At 39.0% G+C, this 18,035-nt stretch overlaps 1 protein-coding gene and 1 long non-coding RNA gene across 2 annotated transcripts in view; both read right to left on the bottom strand.

The window, feature by feature from the left end:
• Nucleotides 1-450: 450 nt before the first annotated feature.
• LOC147244440 (uncharacterized) lies at nt 451-6,357 on the bottom strand. Its single transcript, XR_015110428.1, has 3 exons — nt 6,261-6,357; nt 1,388-1,476; nt 451-726 (listed from the first exon to the last, which is right to left on the bottom strand). It is a non-coding gene; the product is annotated as an uncharacterized LOC147244440 (long non-coding RNA).
• Nucleotides 6,358-8,643: 2,286 nt separating this feature from the next.
• The window catches only part of tbc1d13 (TBC1 domain family, member 13), a 29,534-nt gene continuing 20,142 nt past the window's right edge, over nt 8,644-18,035 (bottom strand). The window contains exons 8-12 of the mRNA XM_086187436.1: nt 16,523-16,733; nt 16,146-16,309; nt 15,129-15,289; nt 14,987-15,044; nt 8,644-14,900 (exon numbers count right to left, since the gene is read on the bottom strand). Coding sequence (XP_086043562.1) covers nt 14,790-14,900; nt 14,987-15,044; nt 15,129-15,289; nt 16,146-16,309; nt 16,523-16,733 — 705 coding nt within the window. The 3' untranslated portion in view covers nt 8,644-14,789. The remainder of the gene's footprint in view (nt 14,901-14,986; nt 15,045-15,128; nt 15,290-16,145; nt 16,310-16,522; nt 16,734-18,035) is intronic.

The raw sequence follows: 18,035 nt of genomic DNA, 5'->3' as shown, positions 1-18,035 counted from the left end.
GTTCTTTAATGTCGTGTCCACACATTGGCGATTATGAAAAGATAACAAGATGAACAATTCACATGATTAGCCTAAGCAAAGTTAAACATTAGGCCACTTGTTATTGAAACTGACTGCTGCCTTGTTGGCATGCCATAATCAAATGCTCAAATGCACCACTGAAACCTTATCCGCCATTCAAACTAAAATCAAATCTAATTAATTAGGAGTCATACCCAATTCCTTGATGTGCCCTGATCAGGAGCTCACTGCTTCTTCATTTAGAAATAGCAATCTAGCTTCATAACATTTAACAGGTAGGTTTAAGGTCTGACAGTAAAATGAACGCAGGACAAAAAAAACCCAAAAAACAAACTACTTACATGCATGGGTGTGGTCATAGGGGCGAAAGTGGAGCTGACTACCCAGGGCCCAGTTAGGGAGAGGGGCTCATGAAAATCCTGATTTTTTTTTTTGTGATGTTTTTATTTCGAATGAATTGGGCCCTCCAATTAATTGGTGTCATAATTTATTTCAAATACATTCATAACATCAACTGAGAGAATGGACTTTATGTCACAGTCCACCCAACATATTGGACATTCTGGAGGCCCCCTCTTGAAGGCACAAAGTGGTTTAGTCCACCCGACAGCAACCAGTGACAAGTGTAAGTTCAGTGAGCCCAGATTGAATGACATGTTGACTGAAGTCTTTAGCTTGACTAGTTGCCAACCAGGCTGCTTGCGGCTGTAAGTATAAGAAAATTATGGGTCAGGCTGGCCATATATTGACAATATAATCAGATCTGATTGTAGCTTAAGACCCTATTTCTGCTTTTTTATTTTAAATAAATACCCCTTTTTCCTTTCTTGTTTTTGCTCACGTGCCTCATGCACTAGCATGGGTAGGGGCCCACTGATATTGAGAGTGGACAGGGCCCAGAATTTGGTGCTATGCCCCTGCTTACATGCAACACACAACATTGTGAAATGTTAATAAATCACCAACTTAATGAAATAACTGGCAAAGTGGACCAATAATTCTTCCTGTGGTAAATGACAATAATTAGCCCATTACAGCCAACAAACTTCCATCACCAGGTTCAGCAAAACAACCCTAAATAAAAACCCCTGACAACCACCCCCTAATTTGAGGCAACCATTCAATAGTTGATATGAACTTTTTAATTTAGAAGTTCTATAACTTCATTATTTTTGTTAAATCTGAGCAACTGGTGTGGCAAAGTCAAGCTAGTTAACAAGTGGGCAACAGCTGAAAACCCAACCTAAGGAATGGTTAAGATAAATTTATACCATTGCTGAAACCTATCAAACAAAACAGAATTTACAACATAAATGTTCACTCATACAGGACATATAAGAAAGATCACAATATCTTTACAACTTACCGCTGGAACTGCTGGATATGCGGCTACTGGAATCAATGTGTTCTGTCGCCATGATACGCAATGTTTGAAACTATTGGAGGCTCCATAATCTGGAAGCAGATCCGAAATTCGTCCGCCATTTTTTACAATTGGAGTCCATGGATGTGTCACGACAACAATACAATCCTAACAATACAGAATCCTGCTTATCTTATTGATCGGGGTACAGTTGCTTGTGAAGAAGAACCGGAAGACAACAGACGGGCAAAACAAAGCAACATGGGTGACAGTGACAAAGACGCTGACTCTGTTTTACAGTCTGAGGTAGGGTTGCCAACTGCCCTTTACAATACAGAAATGTCCCTTATTTGGGAACCAAAAGATATATATATACCTTAATGAGGGACACACTTTTGTCCCTCATTTCTTAATGCGTGAAAAAGTACAGGGTTGAGTGAGAAAAAGAAAATGAATGGCTACATGCAGTGCGCAACAACATATTAAAGGCTTGATTTTGCAGTGATTGTTGTATTCCAAAAATTGTTGTAGTTGATCATTGTTTCGCACTATTGAAAATCATGGTACATGTTCTATTTGTTAATTTTATTAATGTTTTATTCAAATTTTATTGAGATTTGTTTTAATTTATTTGTATTCTAAATCATGGTTCTCTGCTGAAACGACTTTGCACTTTGTTCATGCAGAATGAAATAAAAAGGATCAAATTCAGTGTGTATTTGTCACAATGCAGAGACCACAAGTGTGCCATGTCACAGAGCTGGCAACCCTAATGATAACGCTTACGGCTAGTGACATAAATCGCAGACCACTTGTACTGTCACCTTCATGACGCTGTTCATCAGCTTCGGCTGTCAGTTTTGTGAATCTAAGAAATATTAAAGGTGGAAGGGGTAGGACTAGCATCACCGTAGCATCGCCACTGTGGCACAACTATTTGATCAACAGCAAGATTTCCTTCTGCCCAACATGTCTCTGAACAATACACACATATATTATACACACAGAAAGAGAGCATGGATTTTACAATGCTTAGATCTCTGAAAGAATGCCTTGTCTCTGCAGATCATTATACGCTCAGCGTGGCAACAGTCACTCCCTGGAAGACAGCCATTGTAGCTGCTATCTCTGCCTAGTAATCAGTAACTATTTCTAAATCAATGTTTTACCTGTGGTTTCAAAGTTTGATGAGAAGTGGGTAAAAGAGCAGCTTCTCTTTTTAAATAACAGTCAAAATAACCTCCATACTATGCACTTTGTCTTTGCACTTTGTCATTGTTTTTTTTCTGCAAGAGATTCACATTCGTCAAGTCTTAAGCTCCATCCAAAAGTAATTGGATCTCTTATTATCTGTGTAAAAGGAAAAAAATGTCCATCCAGGTCCATTTATCTTCTCAGTAAGTGGCCAAAAAATTGGTCACACACAGACAGTAACATGGCATGTTAATCAACATTCTTGATTTATTTAGTAATTTATCACAAAACTACACTTCTTTTTGGAGTTAAAAAATGTGCCACTCTGTCATTACAACCCACATTGTGGTTTGAGGTAGGCTTGATTTGTATCAACATAATGTGTGCATTTTTTTCCACATCATTTACAAATTTATGCCATTGTTGTGTAGCTATCACAACACTACAGAAACATTTTTGGTCATACAATGATGTGTCAGAAGCTCTGATTAACATTAATAGAGACTTACATTTTCTTTGTGTCTTCTTAATTCACTCCTTTGGGTAAATTTCATATTTTTAAGTATTTCTTTTACTCAAATACAACATATATATGATACATACATAAGAAATATATTTCTTCGCACATTTGTTGTGCTATAATTTTAACACCTTTATCACAAAAAAAAAGTCGATTAAAACACTCAAGACATTTGTAAAGGCTTCAGAAAACAACAAGAGTCATACCTAACTCACAAAGTCAACATGTGAATGTCAATAATGATCTTTCACGGGTTCATGACTTGTGCACTGGAGTACTGCACGGAACAATACTTGGCCCATCTGCCATCTGTTCACCCTTGTGTGGGAACTCAATTGCATCCCGATGTCACTGTGACGTGGAAAAAAAATTCAAAACTCACCTCAGCTATTGAATAGATCACCACTTGGCTAAACTATTCCTGCCTTCAACTTCATACAAATGGAAAGTAGGAAAGATTTTTTACCAAAAGACCATGTTATATTACACCAAATATAACAGTGTTGGGTAAAAGTAGTGATTGTACCTCAATTTAAATATGTGAGAATCATTATTGACTCCAATCTAACATTAAAGCACCAATGAAAAAGAAGTGAGCTATGTCAGGTTTAGCTCAGCTAATTTTAAGCATATAAGAACCACAACTACCTTTAGTGCTGCCAGATAAAGTATGAATGCCGTGATCATGTCTCAATTAACATGCTATCTCAAAAGTCGAGGATAAACCAACAGCTTGGCACTAAAACCACTAGCAACCCTCTACAAGCAGACCCTTAAAGTTCTGGACCAGAGGCCTAACAGCTCCCATCATTGCATCATAAATGTCAAAAATACAGAAACATTTGCCTGGTCTATAAAATCTTACAGAACATTGCTCTTCTGCTTAACTCATTCATAGCCCAATAGCAATACCAGTGTACCACAGAAGGTGAATTTTAGTCCTGTTTAGGAAAGACGATTTGATCAATTATCATTCTTTCTTATCGTATTACATAATTGGAACCTACCACACATCTGTATCAAAGACGATATCATGACAATGTAATTTTCCTGTGTCTATTGTCAGCTGGCTTGGGACCAGCTGGAAATGTTTCAAGCAGGCTAAAGCTGCCCATAAACTGTAACTTTAACAGTTAATTAATAGGGATTGCTCAGAACAGTTTGAAAACCCTTGTACACTCTTATACGCTGTCAGATGGATGGTCTCAGGATTAGTAAATGAACAGTCATCAATGTCAAAACTGGACAACATGCACAGTCAGCAATAACTATTTAGTCTTCATCCTGTACTACACTGAGTACTTTGAAAACCCAACACAATATACTTACTGATCTTCAGCCTAATTGATTACAACAAAACTGCTTCTTTTCCAATTTCTAGAGAGGCCTTGTGTCCAGTCTGCTGCAATGCTTCCTCCCTAACAGGTTCTTAACAAGCTATTCACCATCACATGAAGATAAAACTTGAACTTTGAAACCACATTCACCAGTGGGTAGTAAGAGAGTGGAAATAAAGTATTATTTTCACTGAGACTGGGAGATCTAATCTCATCACAGTTGGGGAACTGTCTTCCTATTCAATAACATTTGCCTGAAACTTGTGCATTACAAAGTATCCTCCATCCATCTTTGTGCACAAATTCATATTAAACATTTTATAAATTTACAAATGAATAAGCCCCATATCCCACAGAACCCAAAAAATATTTGCCTTTATGTGAGTGAATGTGTACATATTTATATTCACTCATCTGTCCAAATTTAAAAGGCTTTCATTTCCTTCATATTTCATACTTTTGCGACAGAAACCATTGAAACATCAAAGTGTTTAAGGAGATCTTATTACTTTTCTTTATCAGCCTTACCTTTCTATACACCTCCACCCCCTCCACCACACTGTGGAGACCCTGAGCAGCTCCTTCAGCTCCAGACTGCTGCACCCTCAGTGCAGGCAGGAGCTACCGCAGCTCATTCCTGCCTGCAGCCATCAGGCTGTACAACTGCACACTGAACATTCATGCCTGTTTTCCAGCAATGTGCAAATAATGGTGCAATAATATATTCCTATTTCTTTTATGCTTCATGTAAATATGTTGTGTAAATTGTCCAATATAAATGTTCATGTTTTTATTTACTTTACTTTTTGTTTGTTTCTTATTCCATAAATATTTTCTTTCTCTTAATTTATATTATCCTTTCTTCTTCCCTAATCCTGCGGAAACTAATGAAATTTCTCCTATGTGGGATTAATAAAGTATTCTCATTCTTTTATGTAATTATATATACAGTATATATATACACATATATATATATATATACACACACATATATATATATACAAATATATATATATATATATGCATATATATGCATGTATATATGCATATATATATGCATATATATATGCATATATATATATATGCATGTATATATGCATATATATATATATATATATGCATGTATATATGCATATATATATATATATATATATATATATGCATGTATATATGCATATATATATATATATATATATATATATGCATGTATATATATATATATATATATATATATATAATGAAGCTGAACACGCCCTGAAAGCAGGGCCGACACATAGTGCAATCCACCTACCACCATAGATTGCTTAAAAAAGGTCCAAAATGTGAAGTAAGTTATTGCCATAAAAAGTCATGATTTAAATCCTGATCAAATAATGAAGATTGTCATTTTGCCCATAATTGTGCAGCTCTACTAAATGATGAAACCTCACCCACACAATTGTTGACGCGAGTAGGTGATTGATTTATAATACTGAAAGAACAAAAGGTAACTTTATAAACTATTAAAAGTAAATGTGCTTATGGTATGTGTTCTAAGATCAACAATAACCAATGTCCAATGCCCTTCAGACATTAGGATTCAGCATGCCATGTAGACAGAAGAAGTAGAACAAACAAAAATGCACTCTGGCTCCAACAGGAGACTTCAATGTCTATCATGAAGATTGGCTAGCAAGCCAAACAGCAGATACAGCTTGTTTGTGAGGCCCTTCAGCGTGCGAGCTGCGTGAACCTACAATGGACATTCTCCAAGCTGAGGCGACCAAATTCTTATCTTCAACATGACTGACTTGAACATAAATGGCTGCCTATTGACAACACCTACCTGCCTAGCTGGGCACTTCAGGCCACAATCAAGGATGACCTCTCTTTCACATCTGGCCTCTTTGGTCTACTTCACTCAAACCCAGGTGTGTTCTGACAGACACTCCAGTTGTCACGATCCCTGTCTGGTGTTTCCTGTTTTATTTTGTAGTCATGTCCTGTCTTCCTGACCTCCCTCCTGTGATTACCTCATGTGTCTCACCTGGGTGATTGCACCACCTGTGTCTCGTTTCCCTTCTTGTATTTAACCTGTGTGTCTCCTCAGTTCTTGGTTGGGTCATTGTCATCATTTGCTGTCGTCGTGGCTGGGAGAGCCAATGGTTGTCTGTCTCTATGTGTTGGCCCTGCCATGGACTGGCGATCTGTCAGGGGTGAACCCTGCCTCTTACCCAAAAGCCACTGGGAGAGGCTCCAGCTCCATGATAAAATGTCTTGTCTCTGTACCACTCATCTTCTCTGTCTCTTCAGTTTTTTTTTTTTTTTACTTCACTCATGCAAATATGATATCCTGTGTGAAGTGTCACTGTATTACCTGATTAGATTTGGAAAAGTTTATGGACTCTATATTTCAAGAGCATTTTTACCCCACAAAATGGAAATCACCATAAAAATGTTGCTTTCTGTGTGTTCAAGCCCACCCTCCTGGGTGGACTCACCCTGGACCTTTTGTCCTAACACAGCTTCAGGACATAAAAGATCAAGCAGCTATTCTTTAAATATATGAGTGGTTTATTCACACTTCACAGCACAATTACACGTGCACCAAAGCCCCGTGCTGGGACTCAGACTGAGCTTCTGTGGAAACCCAGTGAGAACTGACTCCCTCCTGCCAGGAAACAAAGTAATATTACATTCTTTACGAAATGGCCCTGATGCTCTGGCATTCGCCCGATTGGTCAATTTTGAAAAATGACTATGTTACCAGAGTGTGCAGACGACGTATCAAAATGTTTCGAGTCAAACACAGGTGTGTGTGTGTGTGTGTGTGTGCGTGCCCGTGTGTGCGTGTGTTGAAGCAAGCCTGGTCAGTGCTGGCTCCACTCAAGGACATCAGCATCATTGGTAAGATAACGGGAGGATGACTTGAGGAAATGCAGCTAGGAGCTTCACTCCTTTTACTCACCTCCAACATGTGCATCTTCCAGTTTTGGTACAAACAGACTGACGCTGTGACACCACTGTCTTCATCACTCAGCAACAAAAATAGCATGGCAAGAATATCAAGATTAGGGCCTGAGCCTGAAGGTACTTCATTCACAACATCTGATTATCCAAAGTTACTTAGAGGCTGGTCTCTAGAAACTCAAACGTCTCTAAGATAGTTTTTAATGAACTGTTACAAATTAGCACATTTAATAAAGACGAAAAGCTTTTACTTTTACAGATGGGAACCAAAATACTCTTTTCCTGTACGACATATTTGAAAACGAATCATATTCTTAATTTCAAATCAACCATTAACTGTTCCATTTATGTTAGAAGTTGTAGTTGATTATCCCTTCAAATAGGTATCATTTGTGCTTCAAGACTCAAAACGCGCAACCACAAAACTTTTGCCACAAACAGCATTTTAAAATCATGAAATGGACACTTGTTCATCTGGCCTCAGAGCTTTACTTTGGTGTGTAGAGCCCCTACTTTGAAAGGGGGATAGAAGTTTTGAAAAAAAAAAGTCTTCAGTATGCTTGGAGAGTTTTTGCCAGGTTTTAGGAGGGGTGGGACTTCTGTTGGGACCTCAAAAGGGATATTTTACCCAAACATGAAAAATCTGTCATTAAAGTGTCGCCCTTACTTTAAGGCTATAGGACACTTGGATTATTTGAGCAAGCAGTATGGAGATATTCTATGGGGTTTTTATTTGAAAATTGGTCTCACTCTCTTCAACATCTTTTCCTGTGAACTCTAGCTGTGTTTTTGGACTAAAAAACTTTACTCTTTACTCTGTCAGCATGAGTAGTAGAAGTAGATAATGACTGCATTTTTGTGTGTGTGAACAACCTCTTTAAGGGGGGGCAGCATGGCTAAGAGGTGGCCATCTAGTATCCCAAGGGTTGCTGGTTAGATCCCCACTTCCGCTGGTGACCATGTCCAAGTGTCCTTGAGCAAGACACTGAACCCCTAATTGCTCCTGACTGCCCTGCAACAGACTGTTGACCCGTCCAGGGTGAACCCCGCCTCTCACCTAATATCAGCTGGGATAGGCTCCACCCCCCCCCCCGACCAATACGATAAACATTATAGAAAATGGATGGAACCTTTTTAAGGGAGAAGCGTTCTCGTTTGGCTTTTGCTGCAGTTCATCATTATCTATTTTCTAGCATCAATGAAGTCAGCTTTAAGTGAAAAATAAATCAAAATAAACTGCACAAGGAAAGTGGTTTGATTAATGCAATTTTAATGCACATTTGCAAACATGTAAAACATTTATACATGTCTTAACACTGGAGACATTGCAAAAATATGCTTACAAAATTGAAACCATGCAACTGACCTAAGACATAAAAAGGATATAATAAACATTGTCTGCTCCTCCCCCCCCCCACACACACACATTTGTATAGTTATCTTAATTAGGACATAAATTGACATAATGCAGAACTGAAACCCTTACCATAACCAGCCAAACTAGACGCCTGGTCTCAAATTCAGCTAAACATAAACCAAGCCCAAACCCCTATAACTCCCATTTGAAGGTCTCAAAAAAAGGACAGATCGATTCCCAAAATTGTCCCCAAAAATGTCCTCACTAAGATGGTTTAATATGCACACACATAAAGCCATCAGGATCGACATAAATGCACACAATACAATATGTGGAAGCCATCAGTTCATAGAGGTCACTAAAAGATATTCACCTCAAATATGCGCACATGATGAACACAAACTGTGTGTTTTCAGTGTTGGTCTGGCACGCATTTCCAAGGAAACCTAATATTATGGACTTTTGCAAGTTGTTGGATAGACAAACGCAACATTTTTTGAAGGAAAGGCATTTCAGCTGCTTATTCTCATAACCATATTCAAACAATGAGATCTGTGTCACTGCACGTTTGAGCACAGGTGCTGTAAATGTGAACTATTCATTCTACTTCCCCCTCCTTTGTATGGCAGCTTCATGTCATATCAAAGCTCTAAAGGTGGATACCATCAAACTCGGGCCAAGATGCATCTGGAAGTATCAGACCACTAAAATCTCCAGCTGGCGGTGATGTAGGCACTGTTGCACTGCACTGGAGAGACCTCATATTCATGGCGTTGAGATCAAGTTATGTTCCTGCATATTAACGTATAGTGAAATGTCATCATTCACCTTGCAGGTGGATCTCCTGTTCTCCACATACATGAATAGCCTATATTGTAATTATTTAAGGGAAACTTTCAGGACTGGTACAGAACACTGCATGTATCTCAGACACAAACTGCATGTGCCCACCAGGTGATGTCATCAGAGCACAAAACCACAGTGCACACCACTTGCACCACATTTCCAACAGAAATGAGCTCCCTTTAATTACTTATCATTATTGAGCTCAACTGCTGAATGTGTGCACGTCTGACACTGGAGGCTCCAGAGCCTTGCTGCAAGTTACCACGTTCATCCAGGCAGGAGGATGGGGATGGCAACTTGGGTGAAAAATAAATTAAATGGTAAAATATTCCATTTGTTAAGTGGTCAGATGATTTTTAAAGTCTTCTTATTAACAGTGTAAATTCTAAGCTGCATATATGATTGTGGCAACTACTTCAGTGGGTGTGGGCTCTGCTTTGATAAACTAATCAATGATTGTGATTGGTGGCTCATACTGTGCTTATTGAACCTGCCATGACGTCACGCTCAAGCACCCTTGAAAGAAGATCAATGCGATTCACAAGTTTACCATCAAGCAGTCAAGACGTTTCAGCATGACCTTTTGACTTTATTGGCCTCAGAAATCACACGTCTGGCGATGTGACTATTGCACATGTACACCTCATGATGACAATGATTGAACGAAATATCGTGCAGTCCTGGCCTGGAGCCCTGCTCATACCTACTTTCAGGTCTAGTTACCCAATAATTTATCCACATAAAACTTGAAATATGAATAAAAACACTGTTAAAAGAAAAAAGACAAGGAATAGGATCCATCATCTTCACATACATCAAGAGATATTGTGTTTCTCCACCTTAACCCCTCTAAAATCGTCTGAAACCAAAGCCAGTGGGGATGGCTCATGAAAGGACTTTTTACAGTAACTAATCTTGTTCTTCTTATTTAACACCTCCAATATTTTCAGAAACATTCTTTGGCATACATTTACACTATTAAATGTCAGTTTGTTACAAGGCCACCATGTTAAAAACAATCAAGCAAGAACCAGCACCCATCATGTCACCAAAAGACAGCGTTCCAGTACATTCACATGCATCCTCTGCTGAGTCCATCAGTATCCACCTTCGGTGCAACATCTGGTTGCCCTACTTTCATATTTGAGTGAAAGGGAAACTATAGCCAATCTACCAAGCACTGAAATACTTTTTCACAACAAACCGAAAGGCTCATTTAGGACCCAATGGTCTCTCACCTACTAAAAACCCATTCTAAGCTGTTGTTTTCCAAGAGTTTTTCTTCTATTAATGTTAGATTCATGACTTATGGCTTTATATCCACAATGATAGGCATGTGTACACCAAATATCTTTAAGGGATAATTTATATGCACCAAACTAAATTAATGTCATTCTGTCTCATATTGTAATACAATATTGTTCTTTCAGAGGTGACAGTGAATCCCTGTATCACAAAAGTGGAGTGGCAGTACACCAGGATGTTCTGATGTTGCTACTCACCCGAAGTAATAATTCAAAGGGCAGGTGGAGTGGTTATATACATTGCATTAAGCTGAGCAGTATCAGCACAAGCTGAACAGGATTCTCAGCACTGAGAATGTAAATTAAATTCAGAACAGAAACACATTTCTCCAGTTTCATTCTCTTTAACGTCCAGATGTGAAGGCAATCCAGCTTCACTTTTCAAGACTTCACAATTAGACGACAGCTCAGCTCTACTGTTACCCTTCCATAACGAATGTAGTCTCAGTAATACTTCCCTCATTGATCACCAATCGTGACCCATCTCCTATCAATCTGGTTGTTTGTTTCTATGACTGGGCCTACTTGACCTGCAGGTCTGAGGTCATACAGTAACTGCAATCCATGATTCAGTAATACTTATACTCATCAAGTTGTTATGGACCACAACGAACAATCCCCCTTGGAGCTCCAAGCCCTGCCCCTCTATGGAGGAAACCACATCCAGCCCCTTGTATTCACTCACTATCCAAAGCTTGTGTTCATTGGTGAATGTTGCAACACTCGTGCTGAGGAAGTTAGCATTTCCTTGTCTCTCAGAATGAGGATTGGCACCCAACTATCTGATAATATGCCTCATCCTATAGATTTGGGGTATGGAATATCTCATATCTCTCTCCTTTGCTGTTCATTTACAAATTCTCAAATATTCTTAAACTAGAAACAAAATGTTTCTTTGTTAAGCCAGCACCCTAGTATATTCTGTAGTCCTTGTACACCCAAACTGCTTAGTCCACCTTTCTGTTCATTTGGCTCACTCATATCCACATTATCACACCTCATGTGAGTAGTTCGTGGATTCCAGTACACCATGTTATGAAGATTCAGATTCAGAAAACTTGATGCACTGTTTCCTGTGTTGTATATCAGGGTTGGGAGGATTACTTAAAACATATATCTAATTACAGTGTAAGTATCACAATATAAAAGAAGTATAATATGCATAATTGCTACTACTTTGGATTACTAACAAAATAAAGACACAGTACCAACACCTCACTTATTTTTTCCTGTAATCTGTAATTTTCTGAATAATCAAAAAATTATTCACAAGTTATTTGTGAATAAAAACAAAAAAACACAAGAAGAGCCAAAAAAGAATGGCTCCTCACCCCATCTCTCGTGTAGATAGAAATCTACATTCCACACATTAAGAGATCTAAAAGTGCATTCAAATCAGTTACAGGATGACAAATCTGGGACTCTCAAAAAATACCCCAAATAATGAAGGGTTAGTTTTAGGTGTCAACATGAATCAGTGTCATCTACCATGCCACCGAAGAGCCAGGTGTGCCAGCACCTAGGAAACAGAGCTATTCAGGTTGCAAGGTTGAGGAAGGAACAATTCTGTCCTATTTCATGGTAAAATTTGTATTTCATTACATCACTGCATCAATTATTGGCCAAAATACTCAGGTACATGTATGTGTGTGAACTTGAAAGAAATATTCTGTTTCAAAAATGAAAAGGAAATTACAAGCAAAATCACTACAAAGGTTCCACTTTCTAAGTTTACATTTATTGCAGCTCAGTGGTTAGCATTGCAAGGAGGTGCTTGGTTTCATGCTGCTGGCTGTCCGAGGCCTCTGGGTGTGTTCATGTGTACTCCCAGTGCCTCTGTGGGTTCTCTTTGGCTTCCTCCCACAGACCAACAACAATGCAAGGTAGATTAATTGGAGGTGCCCAACAGACACTGTAAGTCATTAATACTGATTTATGTTTTTCTACAATTTTATTTTGATGACAAGGATTTAAAAGCATGTGACAGCTTTGAGAACAGTCTGGCCTTATGATTCTACCTAATGAATCACTATACACTTGACTGGATGTCTGGCAAAAGGAAACTTAACTTCTTAAGCATTAGTCAGAAGGTAGCTCTACATTTACCTGTTGATTTACTTTCCAACACTCACCTATGGTAACCAAAAGCATTAGATCGCAGATGCAAGTCGCTGAGATTAGTTTCCTCCATAGGGTGACTGGACAGCTTTAGAGATGGGGGAAGGAACCTGGAAGCAGGGGGGACTCAGAGTACAGACACTGCTTCACTGACTAACCAGCGCTCAAGAATCCTGCCTTTGGGTTCTAAAAGAACTGCGTCCTGCCTGATTTATCTGCCAACATTATGCACACAACCTATTTCTACATTGTTGTTTTTGTTTTTAAATAAGTTTGCTTCTTATAAAATACATTTTAGGGAAAATATGTTAAACAATTTTTTTTAATTCCCTGATACCAAGGCTGTGTTCGGTCAAGTTAGACCAGGCATGGAAGCAGTAATTTGAGAACCCCTGCTGTGGCCAAACGAAATGGGTTGGTTTCTATGCACAGTGGCAGTCCAACTATAGGTACAGCTCATTTAATTGAACTGCTGTCATTGTCCGAATATACATGAACTCAGGAACTACAGCTGATTGATCTCACTTTCGACTCACCTCTTCCATCACATGCCAGAAGTTAATCAGCTGAAAGCAGTGTCCCTGTCAAGTGTCAGTTCAATTCACTATTGAAGAAAACTACCAACCCAAGTTAAGACACAAGGAAGACGATTTCCTCATCTGTCTCAATACGCATTGTTTTCACCAACCATATCTGGCTTGACTGTGAGCTGATCGATGGGTTAAATAGCACATTAGGACCTACAGAACATGCACTGAATATCCTGGCAAGTTTGGGGTTGATTGAAGTCTCTACATGCCAGAGTAATTTGATTCCCAACCACATCATGTAGGTATGTTAGCCTGACTTTCAGAGGTAGGATTTCTGTTGGACTAATGTATTTTTTAAGTTCAGTTTCATTTGGCTGACCACACCAACCCTAACCTTTTGTAACATCATGTACTGTCTTGAACGCAGTGAGGGATTCACCTGGTCATGTACTGCAATTTAACAACATGAGCTATACGTGCAAAACCAAACTGGAGAGAAAGCTTGGCAAGAAATATTCAGAAAGAAAAGCAGTGCAATCCTCTCTGATGGTCTTTGCCCTGCTTTCAATCATGTTTTGTTCTCTCAGCAATGTTACCACACCTTTACTTCAACATGAACAAAAGGCACAACGCCAATGAAACAATGATGTCAGAACTCCTACTGTCATATCCAATGGGCCAGTCCCATCACCCCACATTTTTGTTGGAAATGCTGTTTCCTCTTCCAGATAAGGCATACATGTTACTTACATTGAAAAAGTTCAAACACTGAATAAGAAATACCATTAAAAAAAAAAAAAGAACAAGCATGCGATATTGCTCAGCCCAATTTTATGTTTGCTCAGTCTGTTTCCATAAGATGTCGCAGTGGAAGCTTTTATTAAAATCTTGACTCCATTGTTGAACATTTCAGGAATGTTTTCTTGACCATCTAAGATCTGGTGCTCAGGATAATGCAGCTCCTTCTGCCTCAGATGTTTGATGCAAGCCTCATTGTTTGAGCAGAAGTCACCATGGGAAACATGGCAGCAAGGGGAGGACTCTTAATTCATTGAGAGGCATTTGTTCTTCACTTCAAGCAGAAGTTGCAGAATGTCCTTCAAGTTCTCATAGAAATCCCAACAGAGTAAACTTCAGACATTGAGTGGAAAAGCAGATGCTGGGGTTCCCCACACATCCGTTCAGGATCTTCATTGACCAGGTCTTTACATACATGTTTGACATTACAATGCTAATATCTGAGCGCCCACTCACCACATCGGAGCAGAGGTGGCCACAGGAGACGAGTGAACAGGTTTGGAGTCCTCCTGCAGCTCTTTGGCCTTCGTCAGGATAGTGTGAACATCTGAGATGGGGTAATCCTGACAGGAACAACAGGAGGGAAAAATACTGTACACTGCATGTCTAAATATTAAGAGCGTTCATTTTCCTGCTTTCAATGCCTTACCTGCAGTAATCGCATATTCACTGTGAAGTCTCCAGCCAGTAAGTTATCTCGTATAAGTCTGTGAATAATGGAAGTCGACAAAAACCATGAGTGACTTGAGACAAGGGAATATACAGAAGGAGCATGAGTTTAAAAAACGCACATGAGCATTGCACAACACACTAGGATGAGGAAGTGGAAGCGGTCCTGGTCAGAAAAAAGCGTGTCCCAGATGCGGATGACATCTGGGAGGAGGAACTCCTGAGACAACAACAGGGTCAGCCAGCGGAACGTGAAATACTGGGGTTTGATATTCTGCTCGTCCTGTGTGAAAAGGAAAATGAAGGAATGGCAAGATTAATAACAAAGATGTTCCCATTGCATTTAAACATAAAGGTTATATTTTGCCTAAAAATCAAATCTGTTCTAACACTGTTACTAGATTTTTCCCAATTAGCTGCTCTTTTTTTTTAATGGTAAATACATTTAAATCTTTAGAAAGTGCTGAATAAAAAAATTCGACCACCTTCCGGTCTAAAAATTATACTATAATAACCACATTTTCCAAAGCACAGAATAAATTTGAGCATGTAAATTCATCTTAAACTTTGAAATAGTGATTTTGATAAAAATGGTCTTCAAGCTACTTTTGTTCTTTTCTTCGCTTACACCTGTGCGTTTAAATTCTAACTTCCACCAAGACATGACATATGTGACATTCCACACTTACATGAGTCATTTTCATTCACTAATGAAAAGCATTAATGCTGAAAAATTTCCAAAAAGGTTCTAGGTTTTATTCCGTTTCTCACACATTGTCTTCCTCTTAATGTGCCAGGATACTGAGACAGAAGTGCTTGATGCGTAGTAGAAAAGTTCATTCCTTCCAACAATTTTTGCAAGTTTCTAAAAGCCACCATCTCAGATCAGATTCACAGCCAGGTGTAGAGCAGTGAGCCTGTAGCAGGCACGATTTGGTCATCTTCAAGGAGTTTTTATATCACCGCATCACATGAACCAACAATGTGAATGTTTTACAATGACATCATCTGTATGCCTTCCATCTATGTCAAAGTGTTCACTGCTGCTTTTGCTGTATTCATGACTGAGCAGCTCAAATCATCCCTATTTGTCTAAGAGATGGTGAGAAAGAGCAGGAGGTAAGCAGTTTTGACGATACCAGTTTGAGATAGAGCTCCAGGTCTTTGTCTTTGAGCATGGAGTACACACACTCCATCTTGTAAGTGATGCCGCACTGGGAGTCATCTAGGCTCTTGATGAAATTGTCTCTGTTTTCTGACATCAGGTTGGTGAAGCAGAAGAATGTATCTGCCTCAGCATGCTCTGTATAGGAAAGCACAATTCAATGCAGTATTTAATTTCAACTTGTACAGCAGAACATTTTCAGTTGTACTTACAATATTCAAAGTCATATTTAGGCTGCAAACAAGTTGTTCAAGTTGTTTGTCAGCATTTATCTCTAGACATTTAGTGCAATATTGAATATGAGTGAAATCTAAATGTAAGGAATCATTAAATTTAAGTAAAGGAAGCTACCTTTCCACTGGCTGTTGGGGTCTGTGGCAAAAGTGTAGTAAATTGGCCCGACAATCTCATTCATACCCTGGACATAGGCTATCCCAGGGTTGAGTTTGGCGTAAATGAAGAGGATACGCTCCACCACCTCCCAGTGTGCTTCACTTCCATTGGGCAGCACTTCATACTCATTAGATGGATACAGGTTCAATGCCTTTCCAGGGGAGCTTACCTGAGAGAACAGATTCCATTTACCAGAATTGTTTTCATTGCTCTGCAAACCTTGAATAATGTTGATCATATATATACGCTACCAACCAAAACAAGAATACCACTGACAGCTTGCCTATGGAGTTTATGCAAACCACTGCAAGAAGCAGTGAGAGAATAGCTGATGGACAGGAGAAGTTAAATATCTAAAAACAGAGTGAGAGGAGCAGCCAGAATTACTTATCATGTTTAACGGTCAGAAATTAAAAGCAGAAGAGAGAGAAATCAGAGAGAAAATGTTGCTTGTTCCTATAAAACCTCCACAAATATGTATGTTGCTGCAGCTTTTAATATGCCGCCATCTGTATGAATTTCCTGCTTCAAGAGAGGACATTAAATGCAGTCACACCATGAAAGAATGTGGCCAAATGTGGTCCAGGCTACCTGTTTCTCTAATTTCTTTTATTTCTCTTGTTGAGTTTTGTGTCAGCGATGGGATGACAGGATGTATTGAGCATGTGCACAACTTGTGTTAAGATGGACTACTTGTGAGCCCTCACAATGAAGTGTTTTTGTAACTTCTTGAACAGAAAATTTAATTTCATGTTTTTTTGTTTTCATTAAAAAATATACACAGAATAACAAACATTATACCACACCTGTCCTGAGCTACAAGACTGAATGTCATTATAATGAATCTTTAGAATGCAGCCCAACATCAGACCCAAAGAAACTTCATGGATTCAGTTGGACATGTTCATTTACACCTAAATATTGCTTGAGAATCCTAATATTGTACTGGAGGGAGCAGAGCTTGTCTGCATTCTCTCCAGAAGCGTGGCTTTTGTGCTGTTCAGGGAGGATCCCAATCTTGTTGAATCCTCCCTTCTTATGGGACAGTGGAGGGTAATGGACTATTACCATTATTATTTATCACCTAAATAGAGTGTAAGTTTTGACAAGCTTACAATCAGAGTGGTTATGCAAAAGCTGCCAAGAAATGATGGACAAAGCAGGTGGACCTCCCCCTTTCCTGCATGTTTATGCTCGTTGAACAGGGGTTTGGATACTTGCTAAGTGCTGATGACATGCGCATATCATGAATTCTGTTCGTAGTCTGTCAGGTTGATGTTAGTTGAACATAAGCTGACATAAGTTACTGTACTGAGTCGAAAAGTAAATTTACCAGAAATACAAACATTAGCCTCAACTTAATCTGAGACAACAGAAAAAGCAGGGTTTTTATTCGGACTCGCCCGAACCGCTAGAGACAGACAGACAGACTGAAGAGTACCAGAAGGCCAACGTCTGGAGGTTTGATGAA

This window comes from Aulostomus chinensis, chromosome 19 (genome assembly GCF_037954235.1).
Source record: "Aulostomus chinensis isolate RoL2024-O1b breed Wild chromosome 19, RoL_Achi_v1.0, whole genome shotgun sequence".
In the NCBI taxonomy this organism is placed as follows: domain Eukaryota; kingdom Metazoa; phylum Chordata; class Actinopteri; order Syngnathiformes; family Aulostomidae; genus Aulostomus; species Aulostomus chinensis.
The sequence above is the reverse complement of the archived record's forward strand: the minus strand, read 5'-3'. Positions and strand labels throughout refer to the sequence as shown.